Below are 23,200 nucleotides of genomic sequence, written 5' to 3' on the forward strand. Positions count from 1 at the left end.
TCGACATATAGTAGGCAAAGGCTATAGTCTTACTATTAAAAGCAACCTTTAAAATCAGGAAAAAAATGCCAAGACTAATAGAAAAGTGGGTGGATGACATAAGCAATTTTCAATGAAATAAAATAGTTGATGTTCGAAGGCTTAATTTTGTACCAGTGCTGTGTTAAGCTTGTCACTTGAGTTATTTCATGCACTACTCTTCTCATTTTGCAGGTGAGGAAGTTGAGGTTCAGAAAGGTTCGATAGCTTTCCCAGGTTCGGAACATGTGTGTGTTCTATCTGCTCAGTGAAGCAAAAGAGTAGACAGAAAAAGGTTTTATTTCCAGATTATGTGATTGAGATAATTTTCTTCTCCATTATTCTTTTCTATATATTTTTCTAAATCTGCCTCAGTCAGTTTGTGTCACTTTGATAATCAAAAAAAATTTACTAATTGTTTTTAATACTCATATTCTTTGAACCAGTAATTGATCTTCTCGGAAACATGCCTAACTAAACAATCCTAAATACAGACTAGACTTTTTTTTTTAACTCATAAATATTAGAGCCTTGTTTTTCGAGCAAAACAATAGAAATGTTAAATCCTTTAATTGAATTTATTCTCTGGGAAATGTCTATTACAATGTTAAATGGAAAGTGGATAGAAAATATCACACGTGTCAAAAATTAAACCTGCAAATTTGTGGAATGAAAAAGATAAGAAAAAAGTGAGGCAGTAGACCTACAGGTTTTCCCCAACCTTCCTTCTTTTCTATACTATCCCAAGTTTTCTATAGAGATCTTGTAAGTAGAGATACTTTTTTTTTTGAGGAAGATTAGCCCTAAGCTAACATCTGCTGCCAATCCTCCTCTTTTTGCTGAGGAAGACTGGCCCTGAGCTAACATTCGTGCCCATCTTCTTCTACTTTATATGTGGGACGCCTACCACAGCATGGCTTGCCAAGTGGTGCCATGTCCACACCCAGGATCTGAACTGGCGAACCCCAGGCCACCAAAGCGGAACATGAGAACTTAACCACTGCACCACCAGGCCAGCCCCTAGAAATAGTTTTTTAAAAAGTCTTAAAAGAAATTAACTGTGGCCATTGCAGAAGCCAGGATATGGACAGAAGAAAGAAAGAAGAGTTGTTAATAGCAGCTGAAGAGAGGAAAAGCATTTTAAAATAACTTAAAAGTAATCAATATGTAGTTTATAACTGTGATATAATCAACTCATTAACACTTTTATTATGTTCATATATTCCAAATATGTATTCTCCATCTAGTCAGCCTAGACATTATTTACACTTTATTATATCATGCTTAATAATTCTAATATTTAACCTTTCAATTGTTACAGTCCACACTTACTGGTTTTTTTTTGTTGTTAAGTAAAATCATTTTTAATATTTTTAGAAATAATGACTAAGAATATTTAAGTTCTGTGGTTTTCAGGGCAAAGGATATTTTGCTTTGTTTTGTTTTATTATGGAAATAAATAGAGAAGTATAATGAACTCCCATGGACCTATCAGCTACCCACTTTTATTTCATCTATACCCATCTCTCTCTCAACTCGCCACCCTCCTGCTCTGCCCAGATGAACTATTTTGAAGCAAACGGTGCAGAGATTCTAGTCTATTTTTTTGCATAATTTTTTCCCAGTCACAAGTCCTTATCAGTTTTTTGCCAGTAAAGTTTTTAGAATCATGTAGAACATAAAGTTTGAAGAGACCTAAATATTATTTAGTAAAGTCTACCTACCCATCTACAGTGATAAAGTTGCTTCTGGGGCTGGCTCCATGGCCAAATGGTTAAGTTTGCGCATTCTGCTTCACTGGCCTGGGGTTTCACGGGTTCAGATCCTGGGCGCAGACCTAGTACTGCTTGTCAAGCCATGCTGAGGTGGCATCCCACATGGCAGAGCCAGAAGGACCTACAACTAGAGTATACAACTCTATACTGGGGGGGCTTTAGGGAGAAGAAGGAAAAAAAAAAAAGAAGATTGACAGCAAATGTTAGCTCAGGTGCCAATCTTTAAAAAAAGAAAGTTGCTTCTGCCTTGTAAGCAACCTTAAATACTTGCCTAATAACAGGGATTCAGGTGAATTTTCAATTCTTTTGTGTTATTTTTAGTAGCCTTGCTTACATGATCTTTCCTCTAGATACATTAAAATAATCTGTATCTTTCTTTTTTCTCTCTTTTTTTTTGCTGGGGAAGATTCACCCTGAGCTAACATCTGTTGCCAATCTTCCTCTTTTTTTTTTTTAATGTGAGCCACTGCCATAGCATGGCCACTGACAGGCGAGAGGTATGGTTCCACACCTGGGAAGTGAACTTGGGCCACCAAAGCAGAGCATGCCAAACTTCAACCAGTAGGCCATTGAGGCTGGCCCTATCTTTCTTAATATGTATCATACAAAAATTAGTACATTTTGTAATTTTAGCTTTCTTCTCTTTATATGAACTAATTTTTAAAATCTTTTGCTGTTTTCACAGTAAAGCTTCATTGCCATCAGTTTTTTCCTTAGATAATTGAAATTTTCAGATAGCATATAATATAAAAACTCTAAAATCATTAGTAAACAGAATTAAATTGAATTTTGAGTTGTTCTCTTTGGCAAAATTCTATTAAAGGAGTTAAGAAAGACACCATGGTAAATAGAAGTTACATTTTATATACAAAAAATTGGGGGCCAGACCCAGTGGCCTAGTGGTGAAGTTCAGCATGCTCTGCTTTGGGGACCCAGGTTCAGTTCCCAGGCACAGACCTATACCACTCATCTGTCAGTGGCCATTCTGTCATGGCAGATCACATACAAAAAGAGGATGATTGGCAATGGATGTTAGCTCAGAGTGAATCTTCCTCAGCAAAGAAAAAAAATTTAGGCTTAGTAAGGCCTATTAAATTAAGCTGCTACTGGCTATCTTATGCATAAAATATGAAACTACTTAATATTAGTGCGGCATTTAATGGGAAGTATTCAGTGTTCCATCTTTGTTTATAAATAACAAGACTAATGTTCTACTAAAGCTTTTGAATACACTAATTTCTTCAGTATTTAAAAGGTAAAAGAACCTCATAACTAATTTATTATATTAATAATCAGAATTTCAACCCTTAACGACCTGAAGTTTTGTGTATTGCCTTCTAAATAGGGGCAGCATCTCTGACATATGGGTCTGGACATAATTTTGTAACTCATTCAGATAAAAATAAGTGTTATTTTATGAACATAGAAAACATTAATATCAATTGGAAGTTCTGTCAGACCAGAAAACCAAAGTTTTTTCTAGATACCTTTTTAAGAGTTCCCATGAAATCATAAGGAATTATGGAACATAAGGACCTTGTCATCACTCAGTTACACATCTAGAATTTGTATTTAAATATATGAATATGTTCATAAGCATACAAAGATGTGCATGTATGTATGTACTCACTCATTCTAAGTGTGGATTCCCAGAATGCTGGATAGTTCTCTTTTTAAAATAGTGTTCTTGACCCTTAAAGTGTAGAATGTCTCATGTTGTATCTGATGTACTCTAAGTCTTAACAAATATACATAGTGGTTTACATAAAAAACTGTGGAAGAAATTATTGTTAAATGTTTGGGCATTTGTATGCCCATTCCCATGAATATTGATCATCTTTTTGTGTGACTACAGTCTCAAAGGACCAGATAGTAAATATCTTAGGTTTTGTGAACCAAGAGGCGAAATCGAGAGTATTATGAGAGTATTTATATAATCATTTAGAATCTAACCATTTAAAACCGTATAAACCATTCTTTGTGCGTGGGCTATAGTTTGCTGACTTCTGGACTGGAGTGTAGTCACTATGTATAATATTTAATGTCTAGTAAATCATACAGGCAATAAATAGTCTCAAACTTGAATAATGTAATAAATTTTTAGATCAAGTGATTTTAGGAAAGTTAACTTTTTTGAAAATTAAGTATTTTATTAAAAGCGCATTTTTGAAAGCTTTGTTTCAGATAATGGTCCTGTCTGCTGGAAGCAGTGATTTTCTAACAGTAGTATATTTAATGCATCCTCCCACCCCACAAATTTCTCTATGTGGAATTAGATTGAATACTGCATATCAAACAGGATGTAAACATTGAGAGTGATCCAATTCATAGAGCACTTTTATATAGAAAACTCTTTCTAAGAGAGAAAGAAATTTAAGGTCAAACAATTAAAGAAAATTAAAATTTAACAAGCACCAGTCTTGTTCTAGAGTCTAAACTGTGTTTTTTTATTTCGTTTCTTTACATTGAATGTTTTGTGACTTCAAAAGTAATTCCCACATGTTACTATAACACTATACTCAGTCTTGCTAATTCTTCTTGCCTAAAACACTGATTTGATATGGTGTCAGTAGTTTTAACCAAATGTCTTTGGTTTCTTTTCAGATCTTCTTCAGCAGTATCGTACTGCTGTGTGCAAGTTGGGTGCTGTGAATGATGACCTTAATGGTCAGTTAGAGTACCTTCACACGCCTGATATGAAGAAGAAAAAACAAGAACTCGATGAACAAGAGAAAAACCTGAAACTAATAGAGCAAAAACTAGGTATGTGCTTACTTTTTGTTAACTTCTACTTGGCATGGAGATAATATTTATGATGAAAGTTCAACTACAGAAAGATCAACTACAGAAAGAAAGAGTATGAATGATCCGGAACTTAAATTGACAGACACTCTTGGCCTCCAAGTTATCTGATCAAGGGTTGTAAACTGTTCTCTCAGCAGGAGTAGTAAGAAGCATTTTCAGTATTGTTTATTAATTCTTTTTCTATAAATTATGATATATTTGCTTTATTTTGCTTATAATAATTCCAGTCTTTTTAGAGTTAATTTTTTATATTTTCTGTCTTTACAGGTATGACTCCCACACGTAAGTGTAGTGATTCATTGCGTCATCCAATGGCTGATTGTCCAATTCCTCCTAAAAGAATGAGAAGAGACACTACAAGACAAAATAGGTGAGTCTCTTATGACCTGAGAGTTATTGGTTAGTTTATCCATGCTCATCATATCCATTGGCTCATCATATTTTAAAAATAGTGTGAGTTTATTTCTGATTTCCTCCTTGAGCCAGAATTGGTTTTTTGTTTTTTTAATTTAACCAAGCAATGGATAATGAAGATAAGACATAGTCGTTATATTCTCCTTGGATACTCCCAGTTTTCTAGATGATTTTTGCAAATCATTTGGAAACATGAGTAGTTTATTTTTATGTTGAAAGTCACTGTTAAGATTTAAATTGTAGGGCCGGCCCGGTGGCGCAGTGGTTAGGTTCACACGTTCCCCTTCGGCAGCCTGGGGTTCTCCAGTTCCATCCCAGGTGCGGACATGGCACTGCGCAGGAAGCCATGCTGTGGCAGGCGTCCCACATATAAAGTAGAGGAAGATGGGCACCAATGTTAGCTCAGGGCCAGTCTTCCACAGCAAAAAGAGGAGGATTGGCAGCAGATAGTAGCTCAGGGCTAATCTTCCTCAAAAAAAAAAAAGATTTAAATTGCTTTTCTGTTGTTTGGCTTAACTTTCAAATATACTGCATTCTGTTTCATAGGATCAGCAACTTGATAAATACAGAATATGCAAAATCATGTGTACGTTACTTATTTAAAAATTCCTTATTTGTAATGTTTGGTTTAGAAAATCAGATACCATTTAGCTCAGAAAAAAAACAACAAGGTCAACTGCAGCCTAAGTCAGTGAAGAAAACTGTGCTTTTTAGAGTAGATAATAGTAAAGGCCATTCCACAGAAGGATACCATGGTACTAAGGATTCTTGTACATTATTTCAAAACGTTTAAATATAGACTCTACCTAAATAAGTTTCTCTTATTGACCTTAGAGGAGTTCCTTTGAGACTGTGATGTTTGGAATTGGTATTCCATGCCCTATCCATCTGCACATTCTACATTTATTCAGTAGCTCTTTGAGTGTTCATTTTGTGCTATACGTTGCCAAGTGAAGAAAAGTGACATGGTTCTTGCCCCCATGGGCAAAAGAAGGACAATTCAAAAAAAAGTAAACATTTTCTACATATAAACGTATAGAATAATGTTAAATTTTATGAAAGAAAAAAGGATGAAGTAATGTAAAATAATGGGGAAACTGTATTGGTTGTCAGGAAAGATGCATTTTAGCAGAGAACTGAAGGATAAGAAGAAGCCAGCCATAGAGGGATTGGTTTCAGGCAGAGGGAAAATAGCTATGAAAGCTCTGAGAAAATAAGCATGGCATATTTGGGGAACTGAGAAGATGCTTGTATGACTAAAGCATGGTGGGCAAGAGGGAGAGGGTCCCAAGATATGGTTGGAGAGGTAGGCAGAAGACAGATTACTCACCTCCCCTCTCCAAAATCATGTTGCATAGAATTCTGAAATGAAATTCTTTATCTTCCAAGTCCATTGATATCCCTTGAGTACTTAACATTGTGTGCTAGCAGGGGAGAAAAAGTGTCTTGGAATATCTGCCTTTAAACTAAATCAAGGAGGAGAACTACTGAAATGATAATGAGATTGTAAGAATACAGTACTCATCAATATGAGAGAGGTGTTTCCACACATGTGGGCATGTGAATGTTGTATGTTTATTATGCACACCATATATGGAAACTATTAAGCCAGTCGTTGAAAGTGTGTTGGGGCAACTTAGCATCAGAAAGAATATTTGCAATCGATTTAAACACATAGAGATTTTACAAGTCATGAGTTCAAAATGATGCAAAAAAAATCTTTATTTACCACTATTGGCAGTTGGTCTAGCAGAACTCAGTATTCTGAAAATTGATGTTTTCATACAGAAAAGAGGTGTTCTTTCTTTCTCATATGAACTCTTTCAAGGTAACCACATAACTGGAGAAAGTTCTTTATAAAAGTTCTTTTTTATAAAGTTCTTTATATAAGAATAAAGTACAACAGGCATGATAAAATTAAAACATCACAATTTTGCCATCCCTAATAAAATAATAGATCTAGGCAATAATCATCAAGCGATACCCAAATTATTAGGTAGAAGGTTGACAGGTAAACTTAATAATGGAAAGATCAGATTGACATACCTGAACCCACTGATTGGTCTTAGCAACACTAACAAAAAACAGGACATTTGCTGTTAGAGTCTGCCCTCCATATCACTGAGGTATTGCATCTGCAGGTTGAAAGGCCTGTGCTGGTTGTGTCTGTACTGAACGCATACAGACTTTTTTCCTTGTCATTATTCCCTAAACAATACAGTATAACGACTATTTACATTGTATTAGATATTATAGGTAATCTAGAGATGATTTAAAGTATGCGGGAAGATGTGCATAGGTTGTATGCAAATACTACGCCATTTATATAAAGAACTTGAGCATCCCTGAAATTTGGTATCTGCAGGGGTCCTGGAACCAATCCCCCCTGCAGATACCAGGGGACGACTGTACATGAATCTAATGAAGCTTCTAGTCAGCCTTTCTCAACTTAAGTTCTGTTGAAGAATCAAGCACTGCAGAAAACTGAGTAGCTCTTTTCCCTAGAATGGTACATAATTGTTAACATTCTAGATGCATAGGAAGGAAATGAATTCATTGCATACAATAGATGCCTTTAGGCATTACAGATTAAATCTCTCAGAAATTTGAGAAGAGCTCAATTTAACTACAAGTGTATAGGAAACAAGGAGAATTTAGGAACAACTTAAATGATGCCACCAAGAAGCAATCAGGCAAATCTAGAATGTCAAGAATGGGACATTTTATAGGACAAATGACTGGTTTTGTTAATAATGACATAAAAGAAGGGTAGGAAGAAGGATGACCTTTGTTATAGAATGAAAGTGATTGAAAGAGAATAATCAAATGCGATGTGTAGACCTTGTTTGTATCCAGATTTGAGTTTAACTTTAAAATAACTGAAAAAATTTGGAGAAATTTTATTATCGCTTAGATGTTAGATTTATTAAGGAATTATTAATTTGTGTATAACAGCAGCATAGTATTTATGTTAAAGTAAATATACAGTTAGAAATATGTGCTAAGGTGTGTTTATCAGTTAAATGCTACGTGATGTTTGGGATATACTCTAAAATATTGCAGGAGGAAAAACAGTGACAGGATATCAAAACAAGATTGGGTAAAATGTTATAATTACTGAAGCTTGAAATAGGAGCTCATTATTCACGTAGGTTTGCCATAATTTTTCTTGCTTGCTTTTTTTTTTTTTTGAGGAAGATTAGCCCTGAGCTAACATCTGCTGCCAACTCTCCTCTTTTTCCTGAGGAAGACTGCCCCTGAGCTAACAATCTGTTCCCATCTTCCTCTATTTTATGTGGGACGCCTGCCACAGCATGGCTTGACAAGCAGTGCTTAGGTCCACACCTGGGATCTGAACTGGCAAACCCTGGGCCACCAAAACGGAACATGCAAACTTAACCGCTGCACCACCGGGCCAGCCCCGGTTTGCCATAATTTTTAAAGAAGTGTTTTATGAAAGGTGGGGAGCATTTTTCCAGTTTTCTAAGAGACCAGATGAGGAAATTTCTGCTGTGCAGTTCTAGACTGAAGTACATTTTCTTGAGGCTACACCACAGCCTCAGCACTGAGTTAGCCCAAGACGTTGCAGTTACTGCAGAATTACAACTGATGTCATTGATTTGGATCTTGTTAAGATTTTATGGCAATTCAGAGGTGGTATGGCCTAAAGTGTATTTTTCAGTTTATCATGAAGTTGTTAGCAGTACTAGTGTTGTTTTTATTAAAGTCATACATATTTTAAATCAAATGATATAGACTTAGTATCATGCTGTGTATTGTGAGCCACACATGTAATGTAAAATTTTCTAGGAGCCATATTAAAAGGAAACAGATTAATTTTAATAATAAATTTTATTGAACCCAGTCTACAAAATATTATCATTGTACCATATTGTAAATAGTATAAAAATTTTTATTAACAAGATATTTTAAATTCATTTTTTCATATAAAGTCTTTGAAATTCAGAGGACAGCAAATTGCTATTAGGACTAGCTAAATTACAAGTGCTCTGGAGCCGGGTGTAGGTAGTGGCTACCAGACTGGACAGCACACGTTTAGAAAGAGGTTATGATGACGAACTCTTGTATCCTCTGCATCCTCAGTCCATCCCATTCCCCAGAGGCAACCTTTGTTTTAACTGTAGTAGTTACTCTGTTTTTGCCTCCAGTTTTTTATATATTTATGACTGTCTTGTTTTATCAGCTTTCAGACAGTACAGCTCACCTGACCCCTTGGTGTGGAGGTCTGTTTTGCCTGACCCACTTAATGACTTTTGGATTGAGTTGTTCAGAATTATTTTAGAACTTGAACTTTATTGGATTATTTAGTTATATTCTATCCTGCAACCACAACGAAGTCCTCTATGCTTTTCTCAAAGGTAGAAAGCCGTAAACAACGTATATGATTATGGCTGTGTAAATATTTGCGGTAGGCAAACTGTGTTCTAGGATTACATTTTCTTCTCTCTAAGGTTCTGATGTCATGACCCTTGCTTAGAGCCACCAGTCAGTGTTCCAAACATCAAAGTCAAATAAATCTTCCATACTGTGTCAGTTCTTAAAATCATGGTAAATTTTAATTCTTATTTAGATTATTTCTTGGATGTTGTTAATTTTTCTGGAGTTCCTTTTGTAACTATTTATCTTGATCACATGTGCTTCTTCTTGCTGCAGTGACTAGTAACTATGTAGGCTTCCTGGGTCTTCCTTGGCTGCTCTCTTGGGTTGAATCCACTGTTTCTTGAATTGCTTGTCTTTTTCTCTCTTACAACTTCCTTAGGAAAAATGTGTAGAAAGAAACTTGGAGCCCTTGCATGTATGAAAATGTTTTCTTTCTTCTCTTACATTTGATCGAAGTTTTCTGGAGATAGCAGGATAGAAACAAGAACAGAATATACTAAAGGTGGGACTGCGAAATAGTTGAGAGACCATGGGAGCTAGTCTGCCTGATGGAACCCCAGAGAGACTATGGACTTGGTCAGGAAAATCCAGACCAAAACAGGGGGGATGGGAGAAAAATGGAAAAGGAGAGGAAGCCACCAGCTAGAATATGCCACATTTTCAGCCCAAAACTTTGAAAACTTTGTTCCCTTGTTTCTAAGCATTAAAGTGCCACTGCAGAGTTAGATAACAATAGTGATTAGTTAATTAAATGTTGGTCTAGTGGCTTCAGGCAGAGTTGGTGGCACCCAAGAGGCTCGTCTAATGCTGGCATTCAAAGAGGTGCCAGCCTGAGAGCTGGCTCTGCAGCCCCACGCTTAAACCAAAGCCTGCTGGTCTACTGACCCTGCTCTGCCCTGTCCCACTTAAAATTCCCACTCACAGGAGACTTGATGGGAAAACAGTTCTGCTTTTATAGCAGCAAAAGAAATCCAGGCCAGCAACATCAGCATAATTGTACAACCAAGAATCCTTACATGTATGAGGGGAGTTAACAATGTGGGAGGGAAAATCCAAGATACATAGCAAAACCAACCCCAGAGGATGATTCAACAGAATGCTTTAAAAATTATAATTCCTAATTGGATTGCAGAAGGAGTTAACTTCATGAAACTCAGAGGGTATTAGGAGAAAGATACAGCCAGGAGAAGATGACAGATTATAAATACTGTTACTGAAATAAAAAATTCACAGAACTAAAGTCAAGGGAACTTCCCAGAAAAATAGAAAAAAATATACATGAGGTGAAAGAAAGAGATGTAGAGAACCAATTCAGACTATCAAGAATCCTAGAAAGAAGAAGATGGAGAAGGAAAAATATGTGCAAGAGAACTTACCAGGGAAGAATGAAAGGGCCCATTGAATGCCCAGCCCAATGACTGACATAAGATGCGCCAAGATAACTCATAGTAAAATTGTAGAATATCAAGAAAGGGGGAAGAGTATAAATGTTTTCAGAGAGCAAAAGAGAACCGTGCTGTCAGTATGGTCATCCCTCGGTATCTGCGGGGGATTGTTTCCAGGACACACACACAAGTGCGTGCACGCACACACAAGTCCTTAGTCTGCCTTCCACATCCGTGGGGCCCACATCCACAGATTGTGAACATAGTACATGATCTCCGGTTGGTTGAGTTTGCAGATGCAGAATTCGTGGATATGGAGGGCTGACTACAGCTTTTGGCACACAGAAAATAAACACAAAAAAGTTAGCCATTGTTGTTTAGCTTTGTGGTGGAAATGTTAGAAGGTTTAGATTGAAAATTTGGTATTTATCTAGTCTATGGCTTCCTCCCCTTGTGCATCCTGCTTATCTTTGGAAAATTTTAAATCACTTTAAATTTCCATTTAAAACTGAAATTTCTTAATTTAAAATTTATGGGGCCTGCCCAGTGGCATAGCGATTAAGTTCATGTGCTCCACTCTGGCCTGGGGTTCGCCAGTTCGGATCCTAGGTGTGGACCTAGCACCACTCATCAAGCCATGCTGTGGTAGGCGTCCTACATGTAAAATAGAGGAAGATGAGCACGGATGTTAGCTCAGGGCCAGTCTTCCTCAGCAAAAAGAGGAGGACTGGCAGCAGATGTTAGTTAGCTCAGGGCCAATCCTCAAAAAAAAAAAAAAAAAAAAAATTTAAATCGCTGGTAATTTCCTTATCCGCAGTTTCCACCTAGTCTCCGTAAATCTTGAACTAATAATTCTCTCACTATCTCAAAAATGTTAGAGCATTTGAAATTAAAGTATCTTAACATTATTGAAACAATCGAGGACAAATTTAATAGTAGGAGATTAGCAACATAATATGTGTGTATGTGTATTTATATGTTTTTGTTTATAATTGTATATATATATTACATGGTTAATTATTTTTAGCTTTTATAGAGATTACATATCGTATTTTATCAACTCTGAGCAGCAACTATAAGAAACACCATTATTTCATGAAAGCTTCAAGAAAAACACTGCAGATTAACTCATAACATTATAAGGTGGATTTCAGAGTGTAAAGTGTGGAAAAAATGTGAATCTTAGAATCAACAAAATATGCTTAGCAGTATGCATAGTAGACTCATTGTCTTCAATAGAGGCTTCAGTTTCCTAATTCATTTTCTACTCCTCAAGGTGTTACAAATTAGCTCTTTATCAAAAATGTTTATCTTCTATTTGGAGATGACAGTTCAGGGAAGTATCATTAGAAAATAAAGTATTTAGATATATCTGAATAAGGAAATATCTGCATAGATATATACCAAAGTGTTCACTGTGTTCATCTCTGTGTGAATGGAATTATGGATATTTTTAAATGTTTTTTGTTTGCTTGTCTTTATTTTGTGACTTTCCTGTAATATGCATTATAATTCCTGCTAATTTTTAAAATAGTAATTTCATTTTAGGAAAGGGGAAAAGTAAGTGAAAATCTACAGAATTTGGGTCTGAGCTATACCATTCCAAAGAACTAATAGTAACACAAAGTACCTGCTCTTTTCTCTATTTATGTTAACTACTGCTTTTATTTTGCAGCTTTTTTTCTTTATTTTTTGCATACATATGAAATAAGTGATTATGTACAAGGATTGAATTAAATTTGTTTATACCAACAATTATCATAATTAATAGAACATAGATAGTTCTATTGGCTGTTTAACCATCCATATCTGATGAAGGAGTTCAGAAAGGAAACCTTTGGTACAGAAAACTTAGCTATGTTTTTTTCCCGACTTTTACCAGGATTATAACCAAAACAGATGTGTGAAAGGTGACAGAGAAGAGGGGGCCGTTGGTCTCACTAAGAATGCACTGCCTTCTGCAGCTCTGTTTCAGAAGACCAAGAGGGTGACTTACCAGGCTGAGCATTTCTGGGGACGATACAAGCATCTGGGCATGCATTTCCATATCTATCCAGATGGGACTAGGAACAGCCATTCAATTTTATGAATCTCACTGGACAGAATGCATTTACTGGAATTATTCCAGTCAGCATGCCCTTTGGTTGTCATTATCTTGCAAATGTGTCAGAGGAAAATGTGCAAATATGGTAGTGACTGTAAAACTGGCACGTAGCATTTATTAGTCCTCAAGAAAAGTGTCTGTACTATTTTGCAGTTTGTTTATCATGGATATGCTAGAACTATTTCTTGAAAACAAACCTTTGTTTATACACAAACAAACCTTTTGTGTGAATGTATTTAACAAAACTGTTTTGTCTGTTGTGTCTAAGGAAAGTTCTAGAAGTTAGGTATTTAATTGTAAATATGTGAGGAAATTCTTAATGAAGAATTCAGAATAAAAATAGAAAAAGCACAGGTATCTGAGAAATCGAATGTTAAGATACATGGAAAAAAAATTGATAAGTGAACTTGTGACACCAGTAGCATTTTAAATTTCTAAAGACTTACCCTGTGTATATATATATAAAATATGCAGCAGCATCAATTTTTATAAGTATTGTTTGACTTTATTAATACTAGATTATATAGTCTCAGTTTTAATTCTACATTTACATTATTTTGTAATTTTTTATTACTATTTTTAAAGAACTGAAGAAGTTGTACACTCCTGCATTAATACAATAAGGATTTTGTTAGAAAATTGCTGCGAAAGCATTTGGATTGTGTATTAATTCAAGCTAATGTATGTCAATATATATGTCTTTGTGTAAGTCCAGGACTGTTGGTCTGTGAAGTTATTTTGTAAGGAAATACTTTTGGTACAGTTTTGTGTCCCGGGAAATGTGTGTGTTTTTTAAATCCTTTCTGAATATACCGTGAGGTTAATAAAGAGGATTGTTTCTTCCCTATTGAACAGATAAGTGTTTTCCTTTTTTAAATTGAAAACTCCATAAAAGTTACCGTGGTAAAGTCTATTACGCTGTTAACCTATCTTTATAATTGGAAGTCATTTAACTGTTTTGTTGAACAAAGAAACAAAATGGCAGTAATAGAATTAGGTAAAAGCAAGGTTGGATTCCTTTTAAGTGAAACTACTTTTTATTAGTTAAATTATTAAATATTAGTGCCAAAAAGATAAACAGGGAGAAAGAACACTATACATGAAGACACTAAGGCAGAAAAGACAGCATCTCTTTGAAAGGAGCTCAGTCTGACTAGAGTGCAATGGAAAATAAAATGAGCTCTGAGTTGGCACTAGATCACTGAAGCTTTGGGCTTTTAAGGAAATAGTGAATCAGTATAAGTAATTACAAGTTTTTCAGCAGTCTTAATCGAAACTGTGTTTTAAGAATTGAATATAGAGAGAGGGTGACGTTCACCATGACAGCATGAGGAGCTCCGCTGACCCTGCTCCCCAGTAAAACTGGTGAAAAGTAGAAAAAGCAACCATTTAAGTCTCTGGGAATGGTCCTAAGGGCAAACAGCAAATGAAACATCTGTTCAAGAAAATCTATGAAAATTCTGTAAGACAAATGAGCATCTGTGGCATTTTGAACCAAGCTTGATTGCTCCCTTCCCACCTCCCAGCTCAGCAGAAACTCCACTCCAGATCACTGCAGCCAAGAACCCTGGGCCCCCTCCATCTTCCAGCCAGAGGGTTTTCTTTACAGGAGTAGTAAGACGTTAGTGTTTCTCATTCTGCCCCCAGCTGCTTTTGCTGAAACTAAGTCCCAGGTCAATGTGGTCAACAGGTGAGGGCTCACCTCTTCCACCAAGGCCCCACCTGTGTAATGGAGGCTCTGTGTTGGGCATGGCATGCTGAGAATAATGGAGTCTTGTTAGCCCTTCCTCTGGCTCATGAGGGATGGTTCCACCCCAGGAGAAGAAAGCCAAGAGGATCTCAGACTGCCCTCTCTGCTGCACTCAGTTCCTAGAGCAGAGGTGTCACTCAAAAGTATGTCGTCATCCCTAGCTCCAGAGCCCTGGGTCTGAGATTTTGTTTAGAGAAGGGGAGAGAAGCATGAAAAACAGATACCTCCTAGTCTCTTCCCTAAGGAACTGATTTCATTTACAACAGAGCAGAGAGAAGTTTAAATCTAACAGCATTCTCTTAAAACAGTGAAGGTTGTGGTATAGAAAATTGGAAAGAGGTACATAAATCAAGTGAAGATATAGTCTAGATTATAGGCTGGCTAGTTTGCAGGAGAGAACTGGGGGATAAGACAGCTGGGAGAAGTCACTGTGGGGCATATGCAAAGCTGTGCCTCCCAAAGAGGAACATCAGACGCTTAACACTGAGGTAGTAGGATGAGGGAATAGATCACTAAAATAATCCAGCCAGTCACTAAGTAAACAAGGAAATAAGCCCCAGAGACGGGTAAACCAATACCCAGAGTTCCTACAAAGATATCCAAAATGTAGATTTTTCCTACAAAAATTTATGAGACATGCAAAGAAACAGGAAAGTATGACTCACACTGGAAATAAAACAGGTAGCAGAAACTGCCTGTGAGAGCAAGTAGATGTCAGAATTAACAGAAAGATATTTCAAACTACCCATTATAAATATGTTCACAGAACTAAAGGGAAGCTTGATTAAAGAATTAAAGTATAGTGACAATGTCTTGTCAAAGAATATCAGTAAATAGAATTTTTTTCTAAGAATTATATGGAAATTTTGGAGTTGAATAGTACAATAACTGGAAAAAGCAATTTGCTAGAGGAGATCAACAGATTTGAACTGGCAGAAGAGAGAATTAGTGAACCTGAAGACAGATTGATAGAGAGTATGCAGGCTGAACAGAGGAAAAAGAATAAAGAAAAATGAGCAGAGGCTCAGAGAAATGTGAGACAACGTTAAGCACACCAACGTATGTATAATAGGAGAACTAGAAGGAGAGGAGGGAAAGAAGGGAGTATTAAAAAAATTTTAAGAAATAATGGCTGACAACTTCACAAATTTATTGAAAAACAATAACCTACACATCCAGGAAGTTCAATGAACTCCACATAAGATAAACACAAAGAGACCCACAGAGACAGCAAATGCCAAAAGTCAAAGATGAGGAAAAAACTTTGAAAGCAGTAAGAGTAAAATTACACACCCCTTACAAGGAAATCCCAGTAAGATTAACAGCTAGCTTCTCAGCAGGAATAGTGAAGACTATAGGGCATTGGGATAACATATTCAAAGTGCTCAAAGGGGAAAAAGCTGTCAAGAATTCTGTATCCAGCAAAGCTATTGTTCAAAAATGAAGGCAAAATAAGGACTTTCCTAGATAAGCAGAAACAATTCATTGCTAGCCAAGCCCATCTTAGAAGAAATAGTAAAGGAAATTTTTCAGGATGAAAGCAAAGTGACCTGAGATGGTAATGCAAATCCACATAAAAAGCACAATAAAGGTAATTATGTAGTTTACACTATTGATGCATATTTTTTCTTTTTTCTCTTAAGTGATTTGATATACAATTGTATAAAATAATATATTCTTGGGCCTATAGTATGTAGAAATATATTTACCAATAACAGCATAAAGGAGGTGGGTGAGAGCAAAGCTGTAATGGGCTAAGGCTATGAAGACAGATGGTAAAGTAACAATTCTAACAATGTATTGTTGAGTTTGTAACATTAATAGATGTAATATAGGTAATAATAATACCACAAAAAGGTGAAAGGAATAAAGCTATATAGGAGAAACTGTTCTATATATTACTGGAATGAAGCTAGTATAAATCTGAAACTGACTCTAATAAGATATGTATGGTAAACTCTAGAGCAACCATTAAAAAAACTTGAAAAAATGTAGTGAAAATATCATTAACGAAATTAAAATGCTACATACTATGGACTTATCTTCCCCCCTAAATTCCTGTGTTGAAGCTCTGACCCCCAAGGTGACTGTGTCTGGTGACAAAGTCTTTAGGAGGTATTTAAGGTTAAATGAAGTAATAAATGTGGGGCCCTAATTTGATAGGACTTTGGCCTTATACAAAGAGGATAAGAGAGTGATATCTCTCTCCCACCCACCCCTTCACCATGTGAGAACACAGAAGATGGCCATATGTAAACACTACATCAATAACAACATTAAATGTGAATGGATTACACAGTCCAACCAAGAGACAGAGGTTGCCAGATTGGATTTTTTTTAAATGATCCAACTATATGTTACTTACAGAAGACATGCTTTAGATTCGAAGACACAAATAGATTAAAAGGATGGAAAAAGATACATCATGCAAACAGCAATCACAGGAAATCTGGAGTGGTTATACTAATATCAGATAAAATAGACTTTAAAATAAAAAATATTAGAGATAAAAGGAAGATTTTATGATAATAAAAGGGTCAACCCATGAAGAAGATATAACTATTGTAAGTGTATATGCATCTAATAACCGAGCACCAAAATACATGAAGCACAAACTGACAGAAATGAAGAAAGACAATTCAACAATATTGGAGACTATGTACCCCATTTTCTTTTTTTTTTTAAAGATTGGCACCTGAGCTAACATTTGTTGCCAATCTTTGTGTTGTTGTTTTTTTTTTACCTCTTCTTCTCCCCAAAGCCCCCCAGTACATCATTGTATATTCTAGTTGTACATCCTCTGGTTGTGCTATGCGGGATGCCACTTCAGCATGGCTTGATGAACAGTGCCATGTCCGTGCCTGGGATCCAAACTGGTGAAACCCTGGGCCACCGAAGCAGAGTGTGCACACTTAACCACTTTGCCACAGGGCCGGCCCCCCCATCCCATTTTCAATAATGGATAAAACAACTAAACATAATATCAACAACAAAATAGAAAACTTAACACTATAAACCAACTAGACTTACATATAGAAGATTCCACCCAACAACAACGATATGCGTTCTTCTCAAGCACATATAGAACATTCTTCAGTATAGACTGTAGGCTAGGCCATAAAACAAACCTCAACAAATTACTTTGAGATGAGTGAAAACCAACACACAACATACCAAAACAGGGTTCACAGCAACAGCAGTGGTTAGAGGGAAACTTACGGCTATAAATGACTACATTACGAGAAAAAAAGATCTGAAATCAATAACCTAATCTTTCTCTGTAAGACACTGGATAAGAGGAGAAAACTAACCCTAAAGTAAGCAGAATGAAGAAAATCATAAAGGTTAGAGTGGAAATGAATAGAATGAAATAGTGATTAGAAATAAAATGGAGAAAAGCAATGAAACCAAAAGTTGGTTCTTTGAAAAGATGAACAAAATTTACAAACCTTTAGCTAGTTTGACCAAGAAAAAGAATATACAAGAATAGAGAAGACATTAGAATTAGAAATGAAAGAGGGACACTACTACTGACCTGACATAAATAAAAAAGATTATGAAGGAATACAATAAATAATTGTATGTGAACAAATTAAATAGCTTAGATGAAATGGACAAATTCCTAGAAAGACACAAACTACTGGAACTGGCTCAAGAAGAAATAGACAATGTGAATAGCCCTATAACAGGTGAAGAGATTGAATTAATAATAATAATAATGAAACTACCCACAAAGAAAGCCCAGGCCAAGATGGCTTTACTACTGAATACTACCAAGCATTTAAAGAAGAATTAATACCAATTCTTCATGAACTCTTCCAAAAAATTGGAGTAAATACTTCACATCTCTTTCTATGAGGCCAGTAGTACCGTGATAATCAAAACTAGACAAAGATGTCACAAGAAAAAACTATAGACCAATATCTCTTATGAACATGGATTCAAAAATCCTCAACAAAATAGTAGCAAAACAAATCCAGCAACATACAAAAATAATTATACACCCTGACCAAGTAGGATTTATCCCAGGAATGCAAGATTGGGTTAACATCTGAAAATGAATTGATGTAATAAATCATATCAATAGAAGTTTTAAAATCACACAATCATGTCCATAGATACAGAAAAAACATTTATCAAAATCCAACATTTTTCATAATAAAAAACCTTAAGTAGTAATATAAGGGCATTTCTTCAACCTGATAAAGGTCACCTATGAAAAACCCAGAGCTAATGTCATACTTAATGGTGAAAGACAGGATGCTTTTCCTCTAAGATCAGGAACAAGACAAGGATATCTGTTCTTGCCACTTTTATTCAACATTATACTAGAGGTTCTAGCCAGGGCAATTAGGCAAGAAAAAGAAATAAACACCATTCCAGATTGGAAAGGAAGAAGTGGAACTATCTCTGTTTGTATATGACATGATCTTGTATATAGAAAACCCTGAAGAATCCACTAAAAAGCCATTAGAACTAACAAATGAGCTCAGCAAGGTTTCAGGTACAACATCAATATACAAAAATCAGATATATTTTTATACACTTGAAATGAACAATCCAAAAATGAAATTAAGAAAACAATCCCATTGACAATAGCCTCAAAAAGAATAAATATTAGGAATAAATTTAACAAAACTGAAAAATTTATATTCTGAGAACTACAAAATATTGTTATAAGAAATTAAAGAAGATTGAAATGGAAAAACATCCGTATTTACTGATTGGTAGATTGACATTATTAAGATGACAGTACTTCTCAAATGAATCCACAGATGCAACACAATCCCTATCAGAATCCAGCTGACTTGGACAAGTTAACAAGTTGGTTCTACAATTCTACAATTTGCAGGCAACACAGAATAGCTAAAACAATGCTGAAAAAAGAACAAAGTAGAAAGACTCATACTTCCCAGTTTCACAACTTACTAGAGCAACAGTAACCAAGACAATGCGATACAGGCACAAAGATAGGCATATAGATGAATGGAGAATTGAGAGTTCAGAAACAAACCTATTGTCAATTGATTTTCAACAAGAGTGTCAAGACCAACCAGAGGGGAAACAATCATCTTTTTGACAAATGGTGCTGAGACAACAGGATAACCACAAGCAAAAAAATTAAGTTGGACCCTCCCTCACATCATGTACAAAAATTAGCTCAATGTGGATCAAAGACCTAAACATAGGAGCAAAAATTATAAACTCCTAGAAGAAAACATAGGGAATCTTCATGACCTTGGATTTGGCAAAGAATTCTTGGATATGACACCAAAAACAAAAGCAACAGAAGGCAATGTAATAAACTGGACTTCATAAAAATTAGATACTTTTTTGCTTCAAAGGATACTATCAAAGTGAAACGACAACCAGTAGAATGGGAGAAAATATTTACAAATCATGTATCTGATAAGGGACTTATGTCTAGAATATTAAAGAACACTTACAACTCAATAATAAAAATACAAATAACCCAACTTAAAAATGGGCAAAGGATATGAACAAACATTTCTCCATAGAAGATACACAAATGCCCAATAAGCACATAAAAAGATCCTCAACCTCATAATTCATCAGGAAAACATAAATCAAAACCACTGTGAGACACTACTTCACAACCACCAGGATGGCCAGAACCAAAAAGTCAGATAACAGCAAATGTTTTTCAAATAGGTGTAGAAGTTAGAATCCTCATGTATTCTGGAAATGTAAAATGATCCAGCCACTTTGGAGAATAATCTGGATCAGGCAGTTTCTCAAATGATTAATTATAGTATTACCACAGGACCCAGCAATTCCATTCCTGGGTGTATACTCAAAAGCAATGAAAACATTTGTCCACACAGAAATTTGTAGTGAATGTTATAACAGCATTATTCATAATAGCCAAAAAGTGGAAAGAATCCGAGTGTCCATCAATGGATACACAAAATTTCCTCTATCTATACAATGGAATATTATTTGGCCATAAAAAGGAATGAAGTACTGATACATGGTACAACATGGATGAACTTTGAAAACATTACACTAAGAGAAAGAGACCAGTCACAAAAGACCACATGCTATATGATTCCATATATACGAAAATTTAGGACAGGGAAATCTATAGAGATAGAAAGTAGATTAGTGGTTGCTTAGGGTTGGGGGTGTGGAGGAATGGGCTTGTGATAGCCAAAGGATGTGGAGTTATCCTTATGGGTTGAACTGTATCCCCCAAAAAGATCCTGAAGTCCTAACCCCAGTATCTCAGAATGTGACTTTGTTTGGAAATAGGGTCTTTACAGAGGTCATGAAGTTAAAACGAGATCATTAAAGTGGGCTCTAACCCAATGTAACTGATGTTCTTATGAAAAGGGGAAATTTGGACACAGAGACAGACACAGAGGGAAGATAACATAAAGATATACGGGGAGAAGATGGCCACGTGACTAGAATGATACATCTACAAATCAAGGAACTGGAAGGTAGAAGAGGCAAGAAAGATATTATAGACTGAATGTTTGTGTTCTCCCAAAGTTTATATGTTGAAATCTAATCACAAATATAAGGGTGTTTAGAGGCAGGACCTTTGGGAAGTGATTAGGTCATGAAGGTTGAACCCTCATAAATGAGATTAGTGCCTTTATAAAAGAAACCCCAAAGAGATTCTGTGCCCCTTCCACCATATGGGGACACAGCAAAAAGACTGCCATCTACGCACCAGGAAGCGGTTCTCACCAGATACCAGATCTTGATCTTGGACTTCCAAGCCTCCAGAGCAATGAGAAATAACTTTCTGTTATTTATAAGCCCCCAGTCTATGATATACTGTTACAGCAGCCCCAGTGGACTAAAACAGAAAGATTCTCAGAACATGGTACCACCAACACCTTGATTTCAGACTTGAAGCCTCCAAAACTCTGAGATAATTAATTTATGTTGTGATAATCTGTAGTGTAAGCCTGATAGTTTTTTTTTTTTTTAATGCAAGTGTCTGACTTAAGCTTTGATTGCCAAGGCATCCATTTCAAAGACAGCTATCTCAGTTAAACACATTGCCAGCCACACGACTATATGAAGAACCAGGCTGCCTGCCCTTACTGAGGCTCCCCTGTTTTAGAGACCTTGGTGGATTTTGATAACTGACCATTTGGGTCACTTGTTTTTTCTCTTCCTGCACTTTAAATTTCCACTCTTATGTTTTAAATTCACCAATAAAGAGTGAGCACATGAAACTCTAAGCCTCCACACTCAACCCCAATGAAAACAGAACACCAGGCCTGTACTTTCTCTCTCACTCTCTCTACCCGTGACCTTGCTGTGTGGCCGCAAGCATGCTGCATAATTTCTAGGTCCTATAAGTAATAAATTTTTATGGTTTAAAAGTTTCTTGACGGCTATTCCTAAAGGTGCCTTGCAATTGTAATAAGAACTGCAGGTGCCGGTCCAATTACGACATTGGCTATTGATAGGCTGAGACCAGCACAAAACATAAGCCACCTAGTTTTTGGTACCTTATAATGCCAACCCTAGGAAACTAACACAGCGGTGATAGCTAAAGGATATAGAGTTTCTTCTTCAGATGATAAAAAGTTTCCAAAAATGACCATGGGGATGGTTGCATATATTTGTAAATATACTGAAACCATTGAATTGTTAACTTTAAATGGGTCACTTGCATGGTTTGTGAATTATATTTCGATTTTAAAATAAATAAGGAAAAAGAGGACTTAAAATTCATAAATTTGTGGAAATTAAACATATTTTTAAACAACCAATGAATCAAAGAAGAAGTTACAAGAGAAATTAGAGAATGCTTGGAGACTAATGAAAATGAAAACATAACACACCAAAATTTGTGGGACACAGTGAAAGCACTGCTAAGGGGGAAATTTATAGCTATAAATGCTTAAATTAAAAAACAAGAAAAAGGGACAGTCCCGGTGGCGCAGCGGTTAAGCGTGCATGTTCCAGTTCAGGAGCCCAGGTTTGCCAGTTCAGATCCCAGGTGCAGACATGGCACCACTTGGCAAGCCACGCTGTGTCAGGCAACCCACATATAAAGTAGAGGAGAATGAGCACGGATGTTAGCTCAGGGCCAGTCTTCCTCAGCAAAAGGAGGAGGATTGGCAGCAGATCTTAGCTGAAGGCTAATCTTCCTCAAGGAAAAACAAAAAAATAAGAAAGACCTCAAATCAGCAATCTGACTTTACAACTTAATCTATAAAAAGAAGAGCAAACTAAACCCAAAGTTAGCAGAAGGAAGAAAATAATAAAGACAAGAGTAGAGATAACTGAAACAGAGAATTTAAAAAATGGAGAAAATTAATGATACCAAAAATTGGTTCTTTGAAAAGATGTACAAAATTGACAAACTTTTAGGTAGATGGACTAAGAAAACAAAAGGGAAGACACAAATGACTAGAATCAGAAATTAAAGTGGGGACTTTACTAGTGATTCTATAGAAATAAAAAGTATTATAAAACAGTGCTAAGAAAAATTACATGCCAAATAGTTGGGTAACCTAGATGAAATGGACAAATTCCTGGAAACACAAAACCTAGCAAG

At 35.9% G+C, this 23,200-nt stretch overlaps 1 protein-coding gene across 1 annotated transcript in view; it reads left to right on the forward strand.

Moving 5' to 3' along the window:
* The window catches only part of SMCHD1 (structural maintenance of chromosomes flexible hinge domain containing 1), a 137,500-nt gene extending 123,746 nt beyond the window's left edge, over positions 1–13,754 (forward strand). Inside the window, exons 46-48 of the mRNA XM_023647549.2 lie at positions 4,398–4,556; positions 4,866–4,968; positions 12,681–13,754. Of these exons, the coding sequence (XP_023503317.1) occupies positions 4,398–4,556; positions 4,866–4,968; positions 12,681–12,705 (287 nt within the window). The 3' untranslated portion in view covers positions 12,706–13,754. The remainder of the gene's footprint in view (positions 1–4,397; positions 4,557–4,865; positions 4,969–12,680) is intronic.
* The last annotated feature ends 9,446 nt before the right edge of the window (positions 13,755–23,200 follow it).

Source organism: Equus caballus, chromosome 8 (assembly GCF_041296265.1).
Source record: "Equus caballus isolate H_3958 breed thoroughbred chromosome 8, TB-T2T, whole genome shotgun sequence".
In the NCBI taxonomy this organism is placed as follows: Eukaryota; Metazoa; Chordata; class Mammalia; order Perissodactyla; family Equidae; genus Equus; species Equus caballus.